Here is a 23,719-nt window from a genome sequence, read left to right as displayed (position 1 = left end):
GCCATGCCTTTTCTTGTTCCTGATTCCAATCCCATTCATTTTTCTTTTCAGTTAGCCATCTAAGTGGTGCAATCTTTTCAGATAGATTGGGTATGAACTTTCCCATATAATTGATCATACCCATGAACCTCTGCACATCTTTCTTGCATTGGGGTCTCGGCATATTTTCAATGGCAGAAACTTTCATTGGATCAGGTCGGATCCCCTCACTGCCGATGATGTCTCCCACAAATGTCAGTTCAGACACACCCAGATGGCACTTTTCCCTGTTCAGTTTCAGATTTGTCTTTCGAGTAGCTTCTAGGACCTGTCTGAGTCTGGTATCATGCTCTTCTTTCGTGGCTCCCCATATAATGATGTCGTCCATGGACGTGTCAACTCCTTCAATGTGCTCATAGACTAGGTGTATTGTCTTGTGGTACACCTCAGGAGCTGATGCAATCCCAAACGGCAATCTCAGGAACCGGTATCTCGCAAATGGTGTATTGAATGTACACAATTTAGAGCTGGCTTCATCCAACTTTAGCTGCCAAAATCCAGACGAGGCATCCAATTTGCTGAAGAATTTTGCATTGGCAAACTGAGCCATTATCTCTTCACGTGTAGGGAGTTTGAAATGTTCTCTTTTTATTGCCTTATTGAGATCCCTTGGATCTAAACAAATCCTCAGCTTGCCATTTTTCTTGTCAACTATTACAAGAGAGCTGACCCACTCAGTAGGCTCATCAATTTTTTGAATAACCCCAAGACTTTCCATTCTGTCTAGCTCCATTTTCAGTTCATGTCTTAGCGCAAATGGCACTTTTCTGCAAGGGTGTATTACAGGAGGTACAGTCTTGTCAATCCGAATGGTGTGCTCACCAGGCAGACAGCCCAGTCCTTTGAACAGATCACTGTACTCTTGCATCAAGCTGTCATATTCATCACCAGGTCCACTTTCAACTACTAGGACCCTCTTTACTAGGTTCAGTTTTCACATGCCACCAAACCAAGTATGGCCTGTACCTCTTTTGGCACTACGATGAACAACAGAGTGTGCTCTCTCTCTTTGTAGGTCACCCGAGCAAGACATTTTCCTTTAACTGGAATATCAGTTCCAGCATAGCCAGTGACTTTTACTTTGGCATCATGCAGTTTGGGTCTTGGTTTGAGTTCATTATACACACTTTCTGAGATTACATTTACTTGAGCTCCGGTATCCAGCTTGAACTGTACCATTTTGTTCTGGACTTGCAGAGGAATCATCCAGTCCTTTTGCTTTTGTTCATTTTGTGTCAACATGTCTACATAGAATTCCTCAAGCTCATTTTCAGTTACTGCATGCACCTGACTTTGTTTCTTTCCACTTTTACAACAACGTGCATAATGATTTGGCTTACCGCATTCATTGCAGTTTTTTCCATAAGCTGGACATTTTCTCGGCAAGTGCTGAGTACCACATCGATCACATTGTTTTTTGCTTGGATCTAGCGGGTTCCTGGTTCCCCCAGTCAGTCGCTTGTCTTTCTGTGCGTTACTGCTTTTCCTCATGTGCTTCTTCAGAGCATCCACAGTACAATGTTCATTTACTAGCTCTTTAGCCTGTGACTTTACGGTCTCAGCGGCTCTACACAATACTAGTGCCTTTTCCAGGTTTAAATCTTGCTCTCTCAGCAGTCTTTCACACAGTGCACTATTTGGAATCCCACAGACAATTCTATCTTTAATCAGAGAGTCTGTTAACTCCCCAAACTCACATGTTTTGCTGCGGTTTTTCAGTTCCGTCACATACTGATCAATCGTTTCTCCTTGTTTTTGCACACATGTGAAGAATCTGTGTCTTTCATAAGTCACGTTTCTCTTCGGGATGCAATACGCCTCAAATCTTTGCATTATTTTGTCCAGCTTCATTTTGTCTCCCTCCTCGAACACGAAGTTATTGTACACTTCCAGGGCTTCGTCCCCTATAACGTGCAAAAACATCGACGCCTTGACTCTGTCTTCTTTTCTATCAGCATCTATCGCAGATAAATATAATTCAAACCTTTGTTTGAATCGTCTCCAGTTCTCTGCAACGTTACCGGTTAACTGTAGCTTCGGCGGCGGCTGTAAACCTTCCATGCTCCCGCTCGCCGGTCACTTTACTTTCACTTTGTATAGCCTGCTAGCTAACAAAGCACGGCACTCGTAGTCACAACAACGTAGTTTCTCCGGTATTGTTCCTTCTGAATCAGCACTTCTGACACCATGTCTTGGGTTCGCAATAAGCACACCTTGATTTCAGTAAGGAAACTGCATTTACTGGTTTCTGAACAGAGTAATAACACCAGGCACCATCTCTGTAGTACAGCACTGCAAAGGTTCACCCAACAGCATCTTGCACATGCGCCCAACCTAACCTAGGACCCGAACTCCTATTGGCTGCATATCACTACAGAATCCAGTCTAAGTCGATCCAGGTACTAATCACATATGAAACTCATGCTAAAGCAAGGTGTACATTGCATGATCAGTAGCAGGACTCCTCTAATAAAGACGATACCATCTCAACTGCACTCCACCTGACTCTCACCCACCTGGACAATAAAGCTTTGTTTAAATGCTGTTCATCGACTTCAGTTCAACATTCAACACCATCATCCCTCAGCATCTGATCGGAAAACTGAGCTTGCTGGGCCTGAACTCCTCATTCTGCAAATGGGTTTTAGATTTTCTGACTGAGAGACCACAATCAGTCAGGATCAGAAAAAACACCTCCAGCACCACCATACTGAGCACCGGTGCCCCGCAGGGCTGTGTGCTCAGTCCACTGCTGTTCACTCTGCTGACTCATGACTGTACTGCAAAGTACAGCTCAAACCACATCATCAAGTTCGCTGATGACACAACTCTAGTTAGCCTCATCAGGAAGAACAACAAGTCAGCATACAGAGAGGAGGTGCAGTGGATAACAGACCTGTGCAGAGAACAATGAGATGATTGTTGACTTCAGGAGAGCTCCAGGTGTACACCACCTGCTGAACATTAACAGCTCTGCAGTGGAAATTGTAAAGAACACCAAGTTCCTCTGTGTTCACATTACAGAGAACCTCACCTGGTCCCTCAACACCAGCTCCATAACAAAGAAAGCCCAGCAGCACCTCTACTTCCTGTGGAGACTGGAGACCTCCCATCCTCACCATGTTCTACAGAGGGACTGTAGAAAGCATCTTAAGCACCTGCAGTACTGTCTGGTTTGGGAACTGCAACATCTCAGATCACAAGACCCTTCAACAGGTAGTGAGGACAGCTGAGAAGATCATCAGAGTCTCTCTCCCCTCCATCACCGACATATACACCACACGCTGCATCCGCAAAGACACCAGCATTGTGAACGACCCCACCCATCCCTCACATGGACTCTTCACTCTAATGCTGTCCAGCAGAAGATACCAGAGTGCCCAAGCCTCCACTACCAGACTCTGCAACAGTTTCATCCACCAGGCAGTCAGACTCCTCAACACACACAGAACTGAACTGACCTTTTCTCTCACACACACACACACACACACACACTCAGCTCACAGAGGCCGAAATGCCTCTATCCCTATCAGTAATATTTGAAGCTTCGTTCTATAGAACTATAAACTCTCCTCAGTAACTGCTGTGATCATGTGTGTTCTATATGTTACCGTATGTTACATATTTCTGCACCTTATTCTCATTACTGCACTGTCCTGTCTGTTAAACTGTCTCGTCAGCTGTATTTATTGTAGTGTTATAGTTTTGTGTTGCACTATCGTTACTTTTTGCACTTTATGTTTGTCTATTGTATTGCTATCCCATGTTGCACCATGGTTCCAGAAGAGCGTAATTTTGTTACACTGTGTACCTGTACTCAGATTAATGACAATAAAAAACCTTTCACTTGACTTGAATTACAGATGTGCTGGTAAAAGAACTCGTCAGAGGCCTCTGACTGCGTGTTCTCTACTTCATTATTTTTTTAATAAATCCATTAAAAAATAATACAATTTCTCAAATATTCATGTTTAATTTGTATGGATTAAATGTACATTACAAAAGAACCATTCTTTTTTAATTCATTATTTTTTTATTTTAGTATGAAGGATGCTGATCTGAATGAATGTGTTTAACTGATACTTCAGTACTGAATATATCTCAGTATCAGAGGAAGCACTTTGGATTCTCTGTCCAGGAAAGACATGCTATAAATAAGATCAAAGATTCTGTTATAAAACACTCATATAGATTAACTAACTGAGGACGTAGTTGTTTACTGGAAGAACTGAACATAACTCAGCTTTGATCACATGATCATCTGAAAGAGGAATAATAATAATAATAATAATAACAGAACTGCAATAACTGATATCAGCTGGGAGTCTTCTGTACTCAGTTACAATTGTAGCGCTCATGCCCACTATCTGGTGATACGTCTCTATATCTATAGCGGGTGAGGCTAGGGTTCGTTGTTAAGAGTTAGGGTTCAGATTTTAAACACAAAATAAAATAAAATACCCAACTTGTTTTATTAATGTATAGTTAAAGAGAAATTAATTAAACCAGTATTGTATTTTAGGGTTAAATATGAATTAGGCTTATAGATGTATATTGCTTATTAGTTCTTATTATCTCAATGTTATATTTTAGGGTTCAGATATAATTATAAAATATATAAAATACAATATTATATTTAATAACACCCCACAATTCACAATTTAAGAAAACAAACAAAATACACAAAATAACCTAAAACCCTAAATAAAATACTCTTGAGTAAAGAAATGCATTAGTGACAAAATAAATAAAAAACAGAGCTCTGTCCTTCTCACTGTACAAAATATTGCCACTTATTTCAGCCTATAAACACCCCTTCAAACTGGATTGTAGCTTTCTTTAAAGTACACGGTAATGAATTTAAGCTATGGCCAAACTTTATCAATTTCACTCGCCCCACACACCCTCACACACACACTCCAAAATAAAAAACGTTGCAGGCCTGTATGATGCTTGTGTGCGGCGTGGCTACTCGGCCAGCCCCTTCAGAAACTTGGGAGATGTTTAGCTTACAGTTCAGTGTCTTTAGGAGAACAGGAACGGAGAACCAGGCAGAACAGAGGCACGGTGGAGGCAGAAATCTTCGTCAGAGGACCCACACTGCTTTACCTGGTCACAGGGGGTCTATCTGACCTTGGCTACGGCGTCGTCTTCCCGCCCGAACCACGCAGAGTGAATCAGTCCTGAGCGCTAGCTAGCTCCGTCACACTGAACTAGCTTAATTAGCCAGTTAGCTTACTCGAGCAGCTAACTACGGTGCTTCACTCCTTAAACACGGTGCAAAACACAGTTATAACTCACGTAACACTGCTTAACCGAGATAATATATCTTGGTCTTACCCTTATTACTGAAATAAAGGGTTGCTACACTCAAAATACAACTTTTTTACTCCACTTTTATGTAACTTACTTCTCACACTGGTTCCCTCTCCCTTCTCCCTCTCCCCTCTGGTCTCCCGCGCTCTTTCGCATCCCTCTCCTACACACTACTCTCCTGCTCCCTCAAGTCCCTCCTCCACCATTCAGAACAGAGGAATCTCGACAGACACCGTGTTTATCCAATAGTTAACTCTGGCTGCTCCCCAAAACTTTAGGAACAACTTGCAGTCTAACTAACTTACTGATTCCTAAAGTGACAGAGTCTAATTTAACTGATTTACCCAGTAAAGCATGAACGGGTAATATTTAAGCCCAGGGCTACACAATAATCAACTGTAACATCAGGTTTTACAGATCACAATTTCAGATTTATTTTTTTTATAAAATCAGTTCTCATTTCATCACAATGTGAATTACATGAGAGATTATGTTGTTCATTAAGTGTGAAATGGTAACATAGTGAAGATCACACATTATTAGTTACTTATTTTCCTCCACACTTTTAGTCATAACAACAACATGGAAGGCAGATATACAGTATTACTTATTTTAAAGATTAAATTAACTAATTTAAAAATTAGTTTAAAATGTATATTCTGAAGTTAGTTACTGAAAATCACAGAGTCTCTTTACACTGAACATTTAAAGTTAAACTGCTCAAACAGAAAACAACATTTGACCACTAAAGGTGGTGTGGTGAAATGAACTGTCATGTACCCAAACACTAGCTCTGACCTTCACACAGACAACATCTCCTACTTCCATTGACAGTGAGACTCCATTAGAGGAATTTGCATCATGTGGGGGTTGATAAACATATACTCCTGTTACATGATGTCCATTCTTCTGTAAGGAAACTGATACAGATCTTCCACCAAGTCCAAAAGCGTAGATTTTGAATTCGTATACTCCTCTGACAGGGTGAAAATACCTGAATTATAGATAAAGTGAGAAAAACAGGAATCTCATCAACCAGCCTGTTAAACATAGAATATAAGGAACTTGATTACTCAGTTCAGGGGTGCATTTCATAAAAAATCTTAAGGTTAAGAATTTAGTCTCATATTTAAGATTATTTGTAACCTAACAGAATTCTGACTCATTCATAACTGATTAAGAACACAGTTCCATCTAAAAAAAAACAAAAGGTGACGACAAAATTCCTTTAATAAATGTACAGACGTGCTGAATCTGACCTAATCTAAAATAAATCATAACCTACCTGTAACTGGGTTGTAAGCGTTTCCGATGTTGATGAAGACGTGTTTGTAGACCAGAGTAACATCAATGCTGTATGGTCCATGATTAGCCCTTTCTCCGCCTGAAAGTGATGCTGAAAACACCACTTTTCTCTCTTTAATAAACAGAATGTTGGAGAAATCAATTCAACACTGATGATAGATTTCTTCTTCTATATTGAACATTATTAATATTAACATAGTAACACATGTTGTCCAAATGCAAAGTTTCAAGAAATAAACAATGAAACACATTTACAGTGGAAATAGAGACACACACTGTGCAAGTAAAAGAGCAAAATCTAAACTAAAATTATATAAATTATTATACAGATTAGAAAAACTTGTGATTAGATTGTATATATTAAATGGGATCGTTTGTTAAATAATACTAATTCACTCTAAAACCTGCTATGACACCACAGACTGGGATGTGCTGCTTGGCCCACACTGTGAGGACATAGATGGGATGACACACTGTTTGACAGACTATCTTAACTTCTGTACAGATGTGGTCTGTCCCATGAGGACTGTACGGTGTTACCCTAATAACAAGCCATGGGTAACACAGGAAGTTAAAGCTGTCCTGAACAGAAAGAAGGCCGCCTTTCGGAGCAAGAACAGGGAGGAGATGAAAGCAGCACAGCAGGAGGTGAAACGCTGTGTGAGGAAAGCTAAGGACAGCTACAGGAGAAAAGTGGAGCAGAAGCTGAAGGAGAACAACATGAGGGAGGTCTGGAAAGGTGTGAAAACCATCACAGGCCACAGCTCAAAGATCAGAGTTGCAGGGGGAACAATGGAGGAGGCAAACAGGTTGAACAACTTCTTCAACCGGTTTAACCAGTCCACCCCCCCAAACTCTCTACCACACTGCAGCCATCTCTCCCTGTTTCCTCAACACTTCCCCCCAGGCTTTCCAGCAGTTTCTTCCCCCCAGTCTCTCCCACCCCAACACACACTCCATCATACATCACTGCAGACCAAGTCAGGAAACAGCTGAGGAGGCTCTACCCCAGGAAAGCAGCAGGCCCAGACAAGGTGTCCCCCCGAATCCTGAAGACCTGCGCGGCAGAACTGGGTGAACCGTTACAACGGATTTTCAACCTGAGCCTGCAGCTGGGGAGAGTGCCCACCCTCTGGAAGACATCATGCTTAGTACCAGTTCCGAAAAAGAACCGGCCCAGTGAGCTGAATGACTTCCGACCGGTGGCACTCACTTCACATCTGATGAAGACGTTGGAGCGGCTCTTCCTCTGTCTACACAGACCGCAGGTGCAGCATGCCCAGGACTGTCTACAGTTTGCATACAGGGCAGGTGTTGGTGTGGAAGACGCCATCCTCTACCTGCTACACCGAGCCCACTCACACCTGGACAAGGGGAAAAGTACAGTAAGGATCCTCTTCTTGGACTTCTCGAGTGCCTTCAACACCATCCAGCCTCTTATGCTCCAGGATAAACTGGATGGGATGCGAGTGGACCCCTACCTGGTCGCCTGGATCTTCAGCTACCTCACTGATAGGCCGCAGTATGTCAGGCTGAAGGACATCACGTCTGACACTGTGATCAGCAGCACTGGAGCACCTCAGGGCACGGTGCTGGCCCCTCTCCTCTTCACCCTGTACACCGCAGACTTCTGCTACAACTGCGAGCTGTGTCACATTCAGAAGTTTGCAGATGACACAGCCATCGTGGGGTGTATCAGGGACGACAACGAGGAGGAGTATAGAACTCTGGTGAGGGACTTTGCTGTTTGGTGCCACAGGAATAATCTGCAGCTCAACACCTCAAAGACCAAGGAGTTGGTTATTGACTTTGGGAGGTCCAGACCAAGGTCACGACCAGTTCTGATTGAGGTGGTTGAGGTGGAGGCTGTGGACTCCTACAAGTACCTTGGGCTGTGGCTGGACAGCAAGCTGGACTGGACCTGTAATTCTGACCACCTGTACAGGAAGAGTCAGAGCAGGCTGTACTTCCTGAGGAGACTGCGGTCCTTCAACATCTGCAAGAAACTCATGTGGATGTTCTATCAGTCTGTGGTGGCCAGTGTCCTGTTCTACACCGTGGTGTGCTGGGGATGCAGCATATCAAAGAAGGACTCATCCAGGCTGGACAAACTGATCAGGCGTGCTGGTTCTGTGGTCGGCATGAAGCTGGACTCCTTGGTGACGGTGGCAGAGAAGAGGACTATGGACAAACTGCTGAACATCATGGACGATGCCAGTCACCCTCTACACACCGTCATCAGCAACCAGAAGAGCCTGTTCAGTGACAGACTGCTCCTCCCCAAATGCAGGACCAACAGACTCCGAAACTCCTTTGTCCATCATGCCATCAGACTTTACAATTCCTCCCCTGGGGGAAGGAGGAGTAACAGGAGGACAGAGGATGAGGAGGAGCAGTAGCAACTCAAATGGACTAAGTGCAATAAAATAACACATACGGACTAAGCGCAATAAAATAATACATACGGAATAAGTGCAATAAAAATTCTATTCAAATACATTCACTGCATATTTATATTTATAGTTATACTAATTATATTTGCTGTTTTATACTTTTGTCTACTTGCTTTGCACTTTATATTGTTTATATACACTTTATATACACCTACTCTTTGTTTCTATCTGTGTGTACTGTATTGATGCTGCTACTGGAACCCTAATTTCCCTGAGGGAACCTCCCAAGGGATCAATAAAGTTCTATCTATCTATCTATCTATCTATCTATCTATCTATCTATCTCTATCTAAGAAGAAAATATAAAAAACATTTAAGTTCAACAATGCATCAATTTCTTTAATCTGTCTGTTTATAGAAAGTCCTTCCTCTTAATAAAGTTCTTAGAGGTTTTCTTAGAAAAACTGAATTTAGTACCTTGGTTCTCCTTTTTCAGGATCTCCACATTGTTCTCTGTGATCTTCAGGGAGTTTTTCAAGTCTTTCAGTGACTCTGAATAACAAAGTACACAGCATTTCACTTACAGTCATTTTCACCAAAGTCCTCATGTTTAATTAACTTTACAGTGGGAATTTGCAGAACAATTTAAACCTGTATTTAAAATAAACTGTGGGGAATTAAATGTCTGCTGCTTGAATGTAGATCAGATGTCTGTAAATTATCCAGATGGCACTGATACACCCACAGCGGACAGCGTAGTGGGTGGTAATGCTTTTATGATGTATTTACGGTACACACGTGAGACTGTGAATGGAGGAATGTTAAGTCTCTGCACAACTTAAGAAATGGAACGTTCCAATCCATCTGAAAACCACTATCAGGTCTCACTCTAACTCTGGTAATGAAAGCGCAGCGAAAGTTCTACTAAAGACTCCAATGCTACGTCACCTAATTACCTATCCAATCAGCTGTTCCTTCTGCCTTTAAATAAGATCACTCATTCAGTACCTTTGCTGCCTTTCAGACGCTGATGGTCGTTCTTACCCTCCTCCTTCCCCACCGCCTCCAGGTTGGTCCCGTTTGGTTGCCCGGGGGTTGGCTCCGCCCCTGTCTCCAATGTAGGACAGTATCTGCAGAGCCCAGATGTATCAAGTCCTGGGCCGATGACGGGGCCTACGCCAAAGACTCTACTAGAAGACTGTTTCATTATAACCTCTTCATATATGTATCTTTGTTTTTGCTAAATATGTTAAAACATTAAATCGTGCAACTGACAACATTTCTTCCGGAGTCGTAATAGTAGAAATTCATGTCTTAATCATGAGCATACTGGTTAGAGTTTAGTCTAGCCTGTTCACCTGCCAGGTGTGTTTTAGAGAGGAAGGAGGTCACGACCCCAGAGACAGAGAACACACCTAACTCCTCAGTGACAGTGACCAGAACAAGAATTAAACCAGAGTCAGTTTATGACCAGCCTACCCACCTCCTATATTCTCCATTATATCAGAAAATGACTGTAAACCGCTAAAGGGAGACGAGAGTGAGACACAATGAATGGGAGTACACAGAGCTAATATATACATTAATACAGTTTATTATTAAGCATAGTGTCTTGTTTATTGACCTAATTGAAAAAATAAGATATGTAATTTAAAAAAATTATAAAAACTACTTAAAACACATCTAAATATGAACTATACCATGAAATATAAATGTTAAAATTGTTCAGATGTAATTTTTTGCATTGATGTGTGACTTCAAATCCCATATGCTTTAAAATTATAATTTTTTCCTAATCCATAATATTTAAGTTAAAATACACATTTTAGTCTCTGGGTTTCACTCATTCCTGTTACCGTAAAACATTACCCCATCTGAAACATCTGGAACATTCTACAAGTCACATCTACAACAGGAAGTGACATCAGAAAATGGCATAAATATTAATTATTTGAAGAAGCAGTCAACCATGTATTTAAAATAAAATATAAATTTCTTTAGAGAAAATCAAAGGAAGTAGTCAACTTTGGTAACAAGAATGAGAAAAATATAAACCTTTTCCAATAATATTAAGTAAAGATGCCTGAGATTGACCAGTACATGTTTAACAAGTTAAATTTATGTGTCATTGGATTCACAGTTTAAAAAATATTTAAAATATATTAAAAATACATAAAATAAAGTTTAAGTTTAATTTGGAAGAGTTACATCAAACAAATTGCACCCATTTGGTGGAATGGTGCACTTGTCCAAGATTTTACTTGAATTTTGGAAAGCAGAATGATGTCTTTCCAATATGTGTCCATTTTTTCACAGCAAAAACGTTTAAAACGTATGTTTAAAGTACTGAAACTTTTAATATTGTTGTGTTGAGAGAATTTGTAATTTTTATCAGTCAGCAAATTATAATAAATTTATAAACTACGATTTTGACCAGTTGCTCAATATAAATTCATTCATTTTGGACTCACTCTGAAGAACCCTCTAGTGGCCAAAAACCCAGAAGAGATTCTTAAGTGAGTATTTTATTCTCTTAGAGATTCTCTGATTGCCATTTTCCACCCAAAGAACTGGTTCTGTTCAGGCTGATAAGAATCTTGATGCTCAACATCGGATACATGAACCAGAACAGAGTCTGGAGCTGTGCTCTACACACTACCTGCAGTGCACTCTGCTGCCCATTTCTCATATTTATTCCTAATAAAATAAATAATAAATTATTACCATCACTTTTAGTCTTCAGTTCATCCACTTCAGTCTTAAATCTCACCTCCAGTGTGCTGTGATTCACTGCCTGAGCTGAAGATCAAAACAACAAAGAGATCATAACTTAGGTTGAGGGCTGAGGTCCAGCACAGTGTACCGGTTTTACTGGTTCAGAAGATTTACTAAATCTTGGTGTAAAAATGGCCACTGGGCATGACTACACACTGATGGTGAATCTTTTTTAAGATCTCCACTTCATTGTTGTTTTCAAGTCGTTCAGCTTCTCTAAGTAATAAAGGGAACAGTATACATGTTATATTTATTAATGAACACAGTTACTGCTGAGCTTTATTCTGAGAATTAAATCTGTTACAGGTGTTTTTTTAAGTTCCTCAAATTCAGAACCGATATTTCCTCCACTGCACTCTGACTCACTGTTTAAGATTAAGCTGAACAGAATGAAGAGAATTTAAGAAAAGAGAATCTCACTATATTCCCTTCTTCTCTGATTTAGACACACACATCATGCTCCATGATTTACCTTCACTCTTCTTCTTCAGCTCCTCCACTTGACTCTCACTGGCTCTCAGTCTGCTCTCTAAGTTGTTCACTGCAGTCGTCGTGTGTCTCTGTTCAACTTTCAGCTCTGCCAGCACAGCGCTCATCTCTCTCAGTACAGAGTGGATGTCCTGCTGGCAGCTTTGTTGGGTGGAGGTTGTGGTTGTAGCTTCAGTTGTTGGATTCTCAGCAGCCTGAATCTCGTTCTCTCTGTCTCCTCTGTCTTCAGAACCCCTCAGAGTGATGCTATTCATCCTGACTGACTGTCCCCCCAACAAACTGCAGCCCAGCACCAGCAGCAGCAGCAGATAAACTGCACTCATCTTTAAAACTCTCCCGCTTTCTTCTACTGTTTCACTGCTACACTCAGATACTATATATATAGTGGACATGTGTTAGTTATTAACTGTATTATCAGAATGTTTTGGTCTGTAATTTGTACAGAAACATGTAAATGTTTAACAGCTGATGGTAAAATCTCTGAAACAGTAATAAATCTATTAAATAATAATGTAGATAGCTTAGTGTGGCCTTGTGGTGTCAGCAGAAAAATGCTAATGTTGATTAGTGTCACTTCCAGGTGTTTTATGGGAATTTATTTGTCCTTATTTTTAGGGTCTGAAACTGCACTAACTGAGACTGAGAGATGTTATATTACTTATTAATTTATAGAATATGCAGGTCATTATTAAATATTGCTCTAGCAGTAAAAAAAAATCATACAATTTACTAGAGACTAGTCAGTCTTTAGTACAGCCTTTCCACAGTGAAATTATATATATTTTAATTTTCAGTTCAAAGTTTACAACACACATCTGTACATTCTAAATCATAACAACTGTTCATCTGCACGAATAAACAATAAATAAACATAAAAATATATGTCTAAAATGTCATATTAGTTTCCCTTAGAGGATCTATTCACTTAAATAATTCGAAATAAAACAGCATGTGTCATTGGACTCAGGGTTCAAACCTTCACACTATAATGTATATTATGAACATGGAACTTATTATTATAATGTTTAAATAAATGTATCACCCTCTCTAACTTTTAGCTCAATATAAAAATCATATTTAACTCCTCTCACATGATCATGCAGAAACTGCAGATTATGATCAGATCACATTATGATCTTCATTCAGAGGTGATCAGAGACGCATCTCCACCACATTTAACACAAGTGTACACGGATTTGTGTTGTGTCTTAACTCCAACATAGTACATATAAATAAATGATTCAACTCGGAGGTAGAATGAACATGACCTTTACTTAGTTTTACTCGTAGTCTCTATATTCACATATCACTGCACTGCAAATAACCTATAGGTAAACTCAGTAGCTAGGGGAGTGGCTCCGCTGAAGTAAATAGATCCACTTTATATACTACACTCCTCCCCTTTTAGATTAATGCTACATAACTAAAGTAATATATAACATTGCCAATGCATTTAACACAATCTGACATAATTTTTTTCCCACAGATCTCAGCTGTCTGTTCATGAACAGCATTGCAGGTGTCCGATTGGTTGTTGCATGGACAGAATTTCGATACACCAGAAGGAAATTGTCAATTTTGTGTTGAAGAGAGATGTCTTCTTTTGTCATTGCTTTTATGGACTTTTTGAATGTTTGCACGAACCGTTCTGCTAACCCATTTGTTGCTGGATGGTGAGGTGCTGACTTGAAATGTTTGATACCATTCCTTTTCATGAAGTCTTGAAACTCCTCAGAAGTATACTGTGGGCCATTGTCACTCACAATTTGCTCAGGCAGGCCATTCCTGGCGAAGATGGTTCTCAGGACAGAAATAGTCTTTTCGGATGTTGTTGATTTCATTTGGACAACTTCTGGCCACTTTGAGTGAGCGTCCACGGCTATGAGAAACATAGAGTTCATGAAAGGGCCAGCAAAATCAACATGCACTCTCTGCCAGGGTGCAGACGGCCATTCCCACGGATGTAGGGGAGCCTGTGGTGGTGCGTTTTGAATGCTCTGGCATCCTGGACAGGTTTTGGTGATGTCCTCGATTTGTTTATCTATGCCTGGCCACCATATGTAGCTACGGGCCAGGCTTTTCATCTTCACCGTACCTACGTGACCCTCATGTAGACTGTCCAACACTCTGGTGTGAAGCTTGGAGAGCACTACCACATGTGATCCACACATCAAGGTTCCCTGGCAAACTGACAGCTGATCACGTCTTGCCGAAAACTCAGAAAAACAAGGATTCCCATGGGCAGGCCAACCTTGTACTGTGATTTCATACACCTTGGAAAGTGTTGGGTCATTCCGTGTTTCTTTTCGTATCATGGCATTTGTAACTGGCAGCTGGTCTATCAGTGTTGTGTGGAACATTTCAGCCGGGAATTTCTTCCACAGTTGTTGACAGTGGGAGGCGTGATAAACCATCAGCATTGCAGTGTTGTTTAGTCCCCTTGAACTCGATGTCATACAAGTGTGCTCCTAACAACAGGGCCCATTGCTGTAGTCGCGCGGCTGACATCACTGGGACTCCTTTCCGTGGATTGAATATCGACACTAGGGGCTGATGATCAGTCACTAAGGTAAACCTTTGGCCATAGAGGTAATGGTGGAACTTTTTGATACCCCATACTAGGCTAAGGGCCTCCCTATCTATCTGTGCATAATTGCGTTCGGCACTTGAAAAGGACCTTGAAGCGAATGCAACTGGACGCTCAAGTCCATTATCCATCGTGTGCGATAAGACTGCACCAATGCCGTACGGGGACGCATCACATGCTAGACGGATGGGTCTGGATGGATCATAGTGGGTAAGTAGCTTGTCAGATGTTATTAGTCTTTTTGTTTCTACAAATGCCTTTTCACATTTTTCTGACCACTACCATTCCACTCCTGTCTGCAGTAGCGCATTTAGTGGATACAGCACTGACGCAAGGTTTGGCAGAAATTTGTGGTAATAGTTGACAAGACCTAAGTACGATCTCAATTGTGACACATTTTCAGGTTTAGGTGCTTTCAGCACTGCCTCAATTTTCTCTTGTGACTTATGTAAGCCATGCTTGTCGATGACATGTCCACAGTATGAGATTTCTCTTTTGAAAAATTCACATTTCTCTCTCTTTGCCCGTAGGCCGTACTCATTCAGCTTGGTGAGTACTTTGCTCAGGTTCTGGAAATGATCATCATCATCTTTTCCTGTTATGATAATATCATCCAGGTAGCATTGTGTTCCAGGTATGTCCTGGAGCACCTGATCCATGGCTCTTTGCCAGATGGCTGGAGCTGAAGCAACACCAAACACAAGTCGATTGTATCGGTAAAGTCCTTTATGAGTGTTGATGATTAGGAACTTTTTGCTTGACTCCTCCACTTCCATCTGGAGATAGGCCTGTGACAAGTCGATCTTTGAAAACTTCTCCCCACCAGCCAATGATGAGAAAATGTCTTCGATTCGTGGAAGGGGGTACTGCACTGTGCGCAGCACCGGATTAATGCTCACCTTGAAGTCCCCACATATACACACTTCACTTTTTCCTTTCTTCATCACGGGAACAATGGGCGTAGGCCAGTCACTCCAGTCAACTTTTGAGAGAATGCCGGATGCCTCCAAATTCTGCAGTTCAGCGTCTATCTTGGGACGTAGGGCATACGGCACTGAGCGCGCTTTGTGAAATCTTGGGTTGGCATCTTTTTCAAGTTCAATTTTTGCTGTGTTTAAGTTTACCAATGCCTTTCTCAAACACGTGTGCATTAGCCTCCAACAACTTTGACAGCCTTTGGTCAGGGCTGCGGGTGGAGCTCTCGAGGTTTGTTGAGATATTCAGGGCTTTTATTGCATGCCAATCAAGCTGAATTCTTCTTAGCCATTCCCACCTAATAGAGCTGGGCCTGTGGTTTTCAGGACACCTTTTCACCTGTGTACGTTTTTAACATCACTGATGTCTTTTTCAGTGGTAAGTGAGAAAACAGCCTGTCATAGTCGGTCTCAGAGATAACTGACAAGACTGAACCTGTGTCCAGTTCCATTTTAAGTTTCACTCCAGACACTGTTGTTGTGACCCATGTTATTTTCCGGTCTTCTTCAGTTATGCTATGCGGCTCTAAGCATGACAAGTCATCTTCCTCACTGCTGTTTGTGCTGTCTGAATGTTCTGTTACTTTGTGCATTTCATTTGCTTTGGACTTTGATTTAGGTTTAAAACCTTTGCTCTTTCCAGATGTTCCTTTTTGAGTATTAGTTTGGTCTGTTTTGCATGCTCTTTCTATGTGGCCTTGTTTGTGGCATTTCCTACATGTCTTTTCCTTAAACCAGCAGTCATTTGCATGGTGAAAGGATTTACCACACCTGTAGCATTTTTGCCTTTTCTCATTTAAGGACATTTGATGCACTTCGTTTTCTAGAGTTTTCTTCTGTAGCTCTGATGCACGCTTAGCTGCTGTTTCCATTGAGAAAGCTAGTTCGAGTGCTTTCTTCAAATCTAGCTCTTTTTCGGACAGTAGCCTTTTTTGTGTGCTTGTACAGTGAATGCCACATACCAATCGATCTCTTAAGGCATTGTTAAGTCCATCTTTAAAGTCACAATGCTGCGAGAGTTTGCGCAGTTCCGCCATATACTCAGATATACCTTCATCCTTTGTTTGATTCCGTTTATGAAACCTGAATCTTTCCGCTATCACTAGTGGTGCGGGGTTTAAATACATCTGCAACGTCTCAACAATGTCTTTGAATGACTTTCGCAGGGCTCAGGAGATTACGTACTAGACTGTCAGTTTTAGCTCCCATAAGACTGAGGAGGACGGAACCTTTTTTGTCGTCCCTGATATCATTAGCGTCACAGTATAACTCCACTCGCTCTATGTATGATTCCCAGTCTTCACATGAGCTATCAAACTTCTCTACTTTCCCAACGCAAGCCATTTCGGACATTACTCATTACTCGTTACTCACGGATCCTTTGCTAGGTTTCGTTTCGTCTCCTGCTTTTTTTCCCTTCGTTTCTCCTTCCCTCCGGTTTAACTTTCCGTTTCGAGCAGTCGTTCAGGGTTCGGCTTTACTCGTCGTCAATCTGTTGTGTCTTTACTCCAACATAGTACTTATAAATAAATGATTCAACTCGGAGGTAGAATGAACATGACCTTTACTTAGCTTTACTCGTAGTCTCTATATTCACATATCACTGCACTGCAAATAACCTATAGGTAAACTAGGGGAGCTAGGGGAGTGGCTCCGCTGAACTAAATAGATCCACTTTATATACTACAATTTGCGTGTAGGGATACAGTTAGGCTGTGTTGTTTGATAGAGAGTAATACACTGGTAGTAGCAGGTGAGAGAGCATGATTACAGTCAGTTACAGCAAGTGAAATGGGAGTTGTGCACATGTTGATGTGCTTTTTATGCAGGAGAGTAAAATCTGATCTTACCTGGTCACACTGGAAACACATTTTAGTAAAAAGTGTAAACAGAATCCAGTCTAAGTCGATCCAGGTACTAATCACATATGAAACTCATGCTAAAGCAAGGTGTACATTGCATGATCAGTAGCAGGACTCCTCTAATAAAGACGATGCCATCTCAACTGCACTTCACCTGACTCTCACCCACCTGGACAATAAAGACTGCTGTTTAAATGCTGTTCATCAACTTCAGTTCAACATTCAACACCATCATCCCTCAGCATCTGATCGGAAACCTGAGCTTGCTGGGCCTGAACTCCTCATTCTGCAAATGGGTTTAAGATTTTCTGACTGAGAGACCACAATCTGTCAGGATCAGAAAAAACACCTCCAGCACCACCATACTGAGCACCGGTGCCCCTCAGGGCTGTGTGCTCAGTCCACTGCTGTTCACTCTGCTGACTCATGACTGTACTGCAAAGTACAGCTCAAACCACATCATCAAGTTTGCTGATGACACAACTGTAGTTGACCTCATCAGCAAGAACGACGAGTCAGCATACAGAGAGGAGGTGCAGTGGATAACAGACCTGTACAGAGAACAAACCCACACAAACACACACTCTGCACACAGAGACCGAAATGCCTCTATCAGCAATATTTGAAGCTTCGTTCTGTAGAACTATAAACTCTCCTCAGTAACCGCTGTGGTCATGTATGTTCTATATATTACAGTAGGTTACATATTTCTGCACCTTATTCTCACTATGCACATTTCATTATACCGTATCAGTACTGCACTGTCCTGTCTGTTAAACTGTCTCGTCAGCTGTATTTATTGTAGTGTTATAGTTTTGTGTTGCACTATCGTTACTTTTTGCACTTTATGTTTGTCTATTTTATTGCTATCCCATGTTGCACCATGGTTCCAGAAGAACGTAATTTTGTTACACTGTCATCAAATCAAATCAAATTTATTTGTATAGCGCTTTTTACAACAGGTGTTGGCACAAAGCAGCTTTACAGAAACATGATTACAGGACAAAGAATCAGGCAAAACATTAAACATAGAATATACATAATACAGATCCCCCAGTGAGCGCGGAGGCAAGGAAAAACTCCCTCAGAGCTGCAGGAGGAGGAAGAAACCTTGGGAGGACCAAGACTCACATTAAAGGGGGGACCATCCTACCACTGGTCAAACGGCTTTTAAATTAACATTTAAAAAGTCTTTTATACATCCATATAGGTTTTATGTACTCAGGAGTGTAATAGCGCCACTAATGGCTTGGATGTAATCTGTAGTGGAGAGTGAGATGGATGATGAGCAGCTGATCTGTGGTGGTGGTGGAGAAGAGCTGACTTCAGAAACTTCCATCAGTCTGGCCGGACAGGAGACGCGAGAGCCTGAGGGTCCAACATCGGTATCGGGTCAGACAGGTGGGCAGTCAGTAACTCGGAGGAAAGCAGAGAGATGGAATTAGTTTTGACTGGATTTATGCAAAACTGAGAATATTAAAACATTATCAGAGTGTGGCAAATGACTCCGGCAGAACTGAATAAAACAGCCTAACTAAAGGCAGAGAGCCAGAAGGTAACATAGACATGGAGGCACCCTGAAACACCAGCATCCACCCACTCCACCGTCCACAAACCTGAGTGACCGTGTGCAGTGGGAGAACAACAGCACCAGCATCTCAGTTTACCACAATTTCCTCTGTCCATGAACCCCTGAATCTGCAGCCTTATCTAAAGGGAAAAACATTAATTACCAAATGCTAAACTAAACAAGTAAGTTTTCAGTCTAGACTTAAAGATTGAGACTGTGTCTGAGTCCCGAACATATTCGGGGAGATTATTCCAGAGTTGAGGCGCTTTATAAGAGAAAGCTCTTCCTCCTGCAGAGCTCCTCTGAATTTTAGGCACTACTAATAAACCAGCACCCTGAGATCTGAGTAATCGCGGTGGTTCATAACAGGAGATGAGGTCTTGTAAATACTCAGGAGCGAGTCCGTGTAGGGCTTTATACGTTAACAGGAGAATTTTATAGTCTATGCGGAATTTGACTGGAAGCCAGTGCAGTGCTGATAGTACTGGACTAATATGGTCAAATTTTCTAGTTTTAGTAAGGACCCTGGCTGCAGCATTTTGAACTAGCTGAAGTTTATTTAAGTTACTGCCGGAACATCCAGACAGTAGCGCATTACAATAATCTAGCCTTGAGGTAATAAAGGCATGTACTAATTTTTCTGCGTCATACAGTGATAGGGCATTTCTTAGCTTGGCAATATTACGTAGGTGTAGAAAAGCTGTTCTAGTAACATTAGATATGTGTTTATCGAATGCTAGATCTGAATCTATGATAACTCCAAGGTTTTTAGCTGCTGAACCAGGGGTGGCTGAGAAGTCAGCCAGATTTAGCATTAAGTCTGATAATTTATTTCTAGCAGCTTTGGGGCCTAATAGGAGAACTTCTGTTTTATCACTATTTAATAGTAGGAAGTTGTGCGACATCCATGATTTTACATCTTCTACACAATCCTCGATTTTCTTTAATCTCACTCTGTCATCAGGTTTGGCTGATATGAAGAGCTGCGTGTCATCCGCATAACAATGAAAATTCACATTGTGTTTTCTAATAACTTTGCCCAGTGGGAGCATATATAATGTAAATAATAACGGTCCTAATATAGAGCCTTGTGGAATTCCATATCTTACCTTGGTATAACTGGAAGACATATCATTTATCCTCACAAACTGATAGCGATCGGTTAAGTACGATTTAAACCATGCTAAGGCAGTTCCGGTTACACCGACCATGTTCTCTAGTCTTTCTAAAAGGATAGTATGATCTATTGTATCAAAGGCTGCGCTCAGATCGAGAAGTACGAGTAAGGAAACACAGCCTTGGTTGGCGGCTATAAGTAGATCGTTTGTTATTCTAACTAAAGCTGTCTCAGTGCTATGATAAGGCCTAAATCCAGATTGAAATTTTTCATAGATCTGGTTTCTTTGCAGGTAAGAGCAAAGTTGTTGGGCTACAGCTTTTTCTAAAATCTTAGAAATAAAGGGTAAGTTTGAAATAGGTCTATAGTTAGACAGTACACTAGGATCAAGATTTGGTTTCTTGATCAGAGGTTTTATTACAGCTGTTTTAAAGGCTTTGGGTACATGGCCCAGGGTGAGCGATGAGTTTACTATCATTAACAGAGGTTTAATTATATCTGGCAGTACCTGTTTTAATAATTTTGTGGGAACAGCATCAAGTGTGCAGGTTGTGCTGTTTGAAGAGGAGATAATTTTCTCTAGTTCTAGCTGTGGAAGTGGGTTAAAGACTTCCAACCTAACTTCAGTAACAGGGTTTTGTTCTAGATCAGCCAGACCAGATGACAGAGAGGATGTAATATTTATCTGTTTAATTTTATCCCGAATGTTTTCAATTTTACTATTGAAGAAGTCCATAAAATCGTTGCTGGTGTAAATGGCTGGAATCTGAGGTTCAGTACCTGCCTGGTTTTTAGTTAATTTGGAAATAACACTAAAGAGAACTCTAGGATTATTTTTATTTATCTCGATCTGTGAGGCCAGATACGCTGAGCGGGCTTTATTAAGTTCTTTTCTATATTTAACAAGACTGTCTTTCCACGCAGAGTGAAACACTTCCAGTTTAGTTGATCGATATTTACGCTCTAAATTTCGTACTAACTGCTTTAAGGTACGAGTTTGATCATTGTACCACAGTGCGAGCTTTTTCTGTCTCTCTATTTTGTGTTTAAGGGGTGCTACAACATCTAAGGTAGAGCGAAAGGTATTTTCTAAACCTTCGGTTAGTTTGTCTAGTTCTACTGGGTCTACAGGAGAATATATTAGAGTTGATAAGTCTGGAAGCTTACCTGTAAATTGTTGGGCTGTAAAAGGCGTAATTGAACGTTTTACAGAGTAGCTAGGGGATGTACGTATATTATGACTAAGATGTAATTTAAATTAAATAAGGTAATGATCTGAAATTGCGGAGGTTTGAGAACGAATATTCGGGTTATCTATGCTCACACCCAGGGTCAAAACTAAATCCAGAGTATGATTACAGTAATGAGTAGGTCCTGTTATATTTTGAATAATACCAACTGAGTCTAAAATCGATGTGAATGCCTTTTTTAATGGATCATCCAATTTTTCGAAATGAATGTTGAAGTCTCCAACTATAATCACTTTATCATTACTTACTGCTAAGTCTGTGACAAAATCACTAAATTCTTTTAAAAATTCTAAATAGGGCCCTGGTGGTCTGTAGATGTTAATTAAAGAAAATGCATTCTTTTTTGTAACTGGATTAATTATACTGGTGTAAAGAAGCTCAAAAGAAGTAAAATTTTCATAGTGTTTCTGATTGCTAACTAAGGTACTTTGGAAAAATATGCAGACCCCACCTCCTCTACCGGACAATCTCGGATTGTGTATATAATTATAGCCTGCAGGGGTGGCTTCATTTAATGCTACATATTCATTTGGCCTAATCCAGGTTTCTGTCAGACACAGAACATCGAATTTCTGATCAGTTATCATTTCATTCACCAGAACTGCTTTTGAATTTAGAGATCTAATATTAAGTAAACCAATCTTTAGGCTTGAAATGTTAGTACTACAGTCTGGATATGATTGTTTAATATAAGTTAAGTTATTTAGATTTACTGTTTTAGTTTTTTGATGTTTTTGTTTGACTCGGGGGACAGACACAGTCTGAATACATTGGTATCTAGGTAACGTCTCTTTGCAGCTCGCAGACGGTCGGTTAAGCCTCTCTGTCTGCGGCCTGGTCCCGGCTCTGGATTGTCAGCAGCTTCTAATGCTACTCTGCCGACTAACTAAAAGACTATGAGCTATGCTGCATGAAAGTAAGGCAGCACCCTCCCGCGTGGGGTGGACACCATCCCTACCTAAAAGACCAGGCTTGCCCTCAAAGTGTAGCCAGTTATCTATAAAGCCCACATGATTTTCTGCACACCACTTGGACATCCAGCGGTTCAGCGAAGAAAGCCTGCTGTAAGCTTCATCACCACGCCTCATTGGGATGGGGCCAGAGCAGATTACCTCCTCGGACAGCGTCTGGGCCTGTTTAATCACCTCTTTAATATTAGCCTTAGTTACTTCAGACTGCCGCAGACGAATATCATTGGCCCCTACATGAATTACTACCCTCGAATATCTCCTATTCCCTAACCTGAGGTTGCCACTAATGTCCGGTGCTCTGGCTCCCGGTAAACAAGTAACTGTTGCCGCTGGTGCCCCTAAAGGAGTAGCTAATTTCACGTGTCGGACGATAGAGTCTCCTATCACCAGAGTACCTTTAACAGGCTCCTCAGTTGGTGCTTCACTGAGCGGGGCAAACCTGTTTGACACGTGAACTGGGGGAGCGTGGTGTTTAGGTGGGCTGGCTGTGGCCTTTGCGGTAGCATTAGCCTTAGCCTTTCGACTATGCCGCCAAGACGTTACCCATTCGCCCCGCTGTGAGGGCTCTAAGGCCGGAGTCGAGGGGGTACTAACTCTCCCTGAGACACCCGGGGCTGCTAACAGTGAATCCTGCTGTCTATCCCTTATTAAACCCCGGACGTGCAGCTCTAACTTATTCACCTTATCCACCAAGGTGCTAACTATCTCACACTTAGTACAAATACCACTATTGTTACCAGTATCGGTGGATAAGGGATCTAAGCTATACATGCCACACTCTAAACAGGTGTAAACCTGAGCAGAAGCCATGGAGAAAAAAAGCACTCACCTTGTTTCAGTTGAAATTAGAAACTTACACAAACAAACTGCAGCAGCAAACAGCTAATCCAGCAAACCTGAGGAAAAAGTCTATAAAAGTAGACTGAGAGTGGATTAATAGGTGTGTAGAGCAAAGAGGAAGCAGACTAAAAGTGGATTAGTAAGTGTGAAGAGAGTAAAAGAGAAGAAAACAGAGAAAAGTGTAGAAGCTGAAGATTAAAGCAAGCTTGTGTACCTGTACTCAGATTAATG

General features: G+C 41.2%; 3 protein-coding genes across 3 annotated transcripts in view; all 3 read right to left on the bottom strand.

Moving 5' to 3' along the window:
- Nucleotides 1-14,678: 14,678 nt before the first annotated feature.
- Nucleotides 14,679-15,879, bottom strand: LOC125799862 (uncharacterized protein K02A2.6-like). Its single transcript, XM_049476473.1, has 2 exons — nucleotides 15,275-15,879; nucleotides 14,679-14,836 (listed from the first exon to the last, which is right to left on the bottom strand). Exons 1-2 carry the CDS (start codon nucleotides 15,846-15,848, stop codon nucleotides 14,679-14,681), a joined length of 732 nt encoding a protein of 243 aa, XP_049332430.1. The 5' UTR covers nucleotides 15,849-15,879.
- Nucleotides 15,880-18,659: 2,780 nt separating this feature from the next.
- LOC125780956 (repetitive organellar protein-like) overlaps nucleotides 18,660-23,719 on the bottom strand; it is a 38,271-nt gene continuing 33,211 nt past the window's right edge. The window contains exon 9 of the mRNA XM_049463396.1: nucleotides 18,660-19,156. Coding sequence (XP_049319353.1) covers nucleotides 19,134-19,156 — 23 coding nt within the window. The 3' untranslated portion in view covers nucleotides 18,660-19,133. The remainder of the gene's footprint in view (nucleotides 19,157-23,719) is intronic.
- On the bottom strand, nucleotides 22,515-23,537 carry LOC125780966 (uncharacterized). The gene has a single exon (XM_049463432.1). The coding sequence runs from the start codon at nucleotides 23,456-23,458 to the stop codon at nucleotides 22,532-22,534; it is 927 nt and encodes a 308-aa protein (XP_049319389.1). The 5' UTR covers nucleotides 23,459-23,537; the 3' UTR covers nucleotides 22,515-22,531.

The sequence above is a fragment of the Astyanax mexicanus genome, chromosome 1, assembly GCF_023375975.1.
Source record: "Astyanax mexicanus isolate ESR-SI-001 chromosome 1, AstMex3_surface, whole genome shotgun sequence".
Lineage (NCBI taxonomy): Eukaryota > Metazoa > Chordata > Actinopteri > Characiformes > Acestrorhamphidae > Astyanax > Astyanax mexicanus.
The sequence above is the reverse complement of the archived record's forward strand: the minus strand, read 5'-3'. Positions and strand labels throughout refer to the sequence as shown.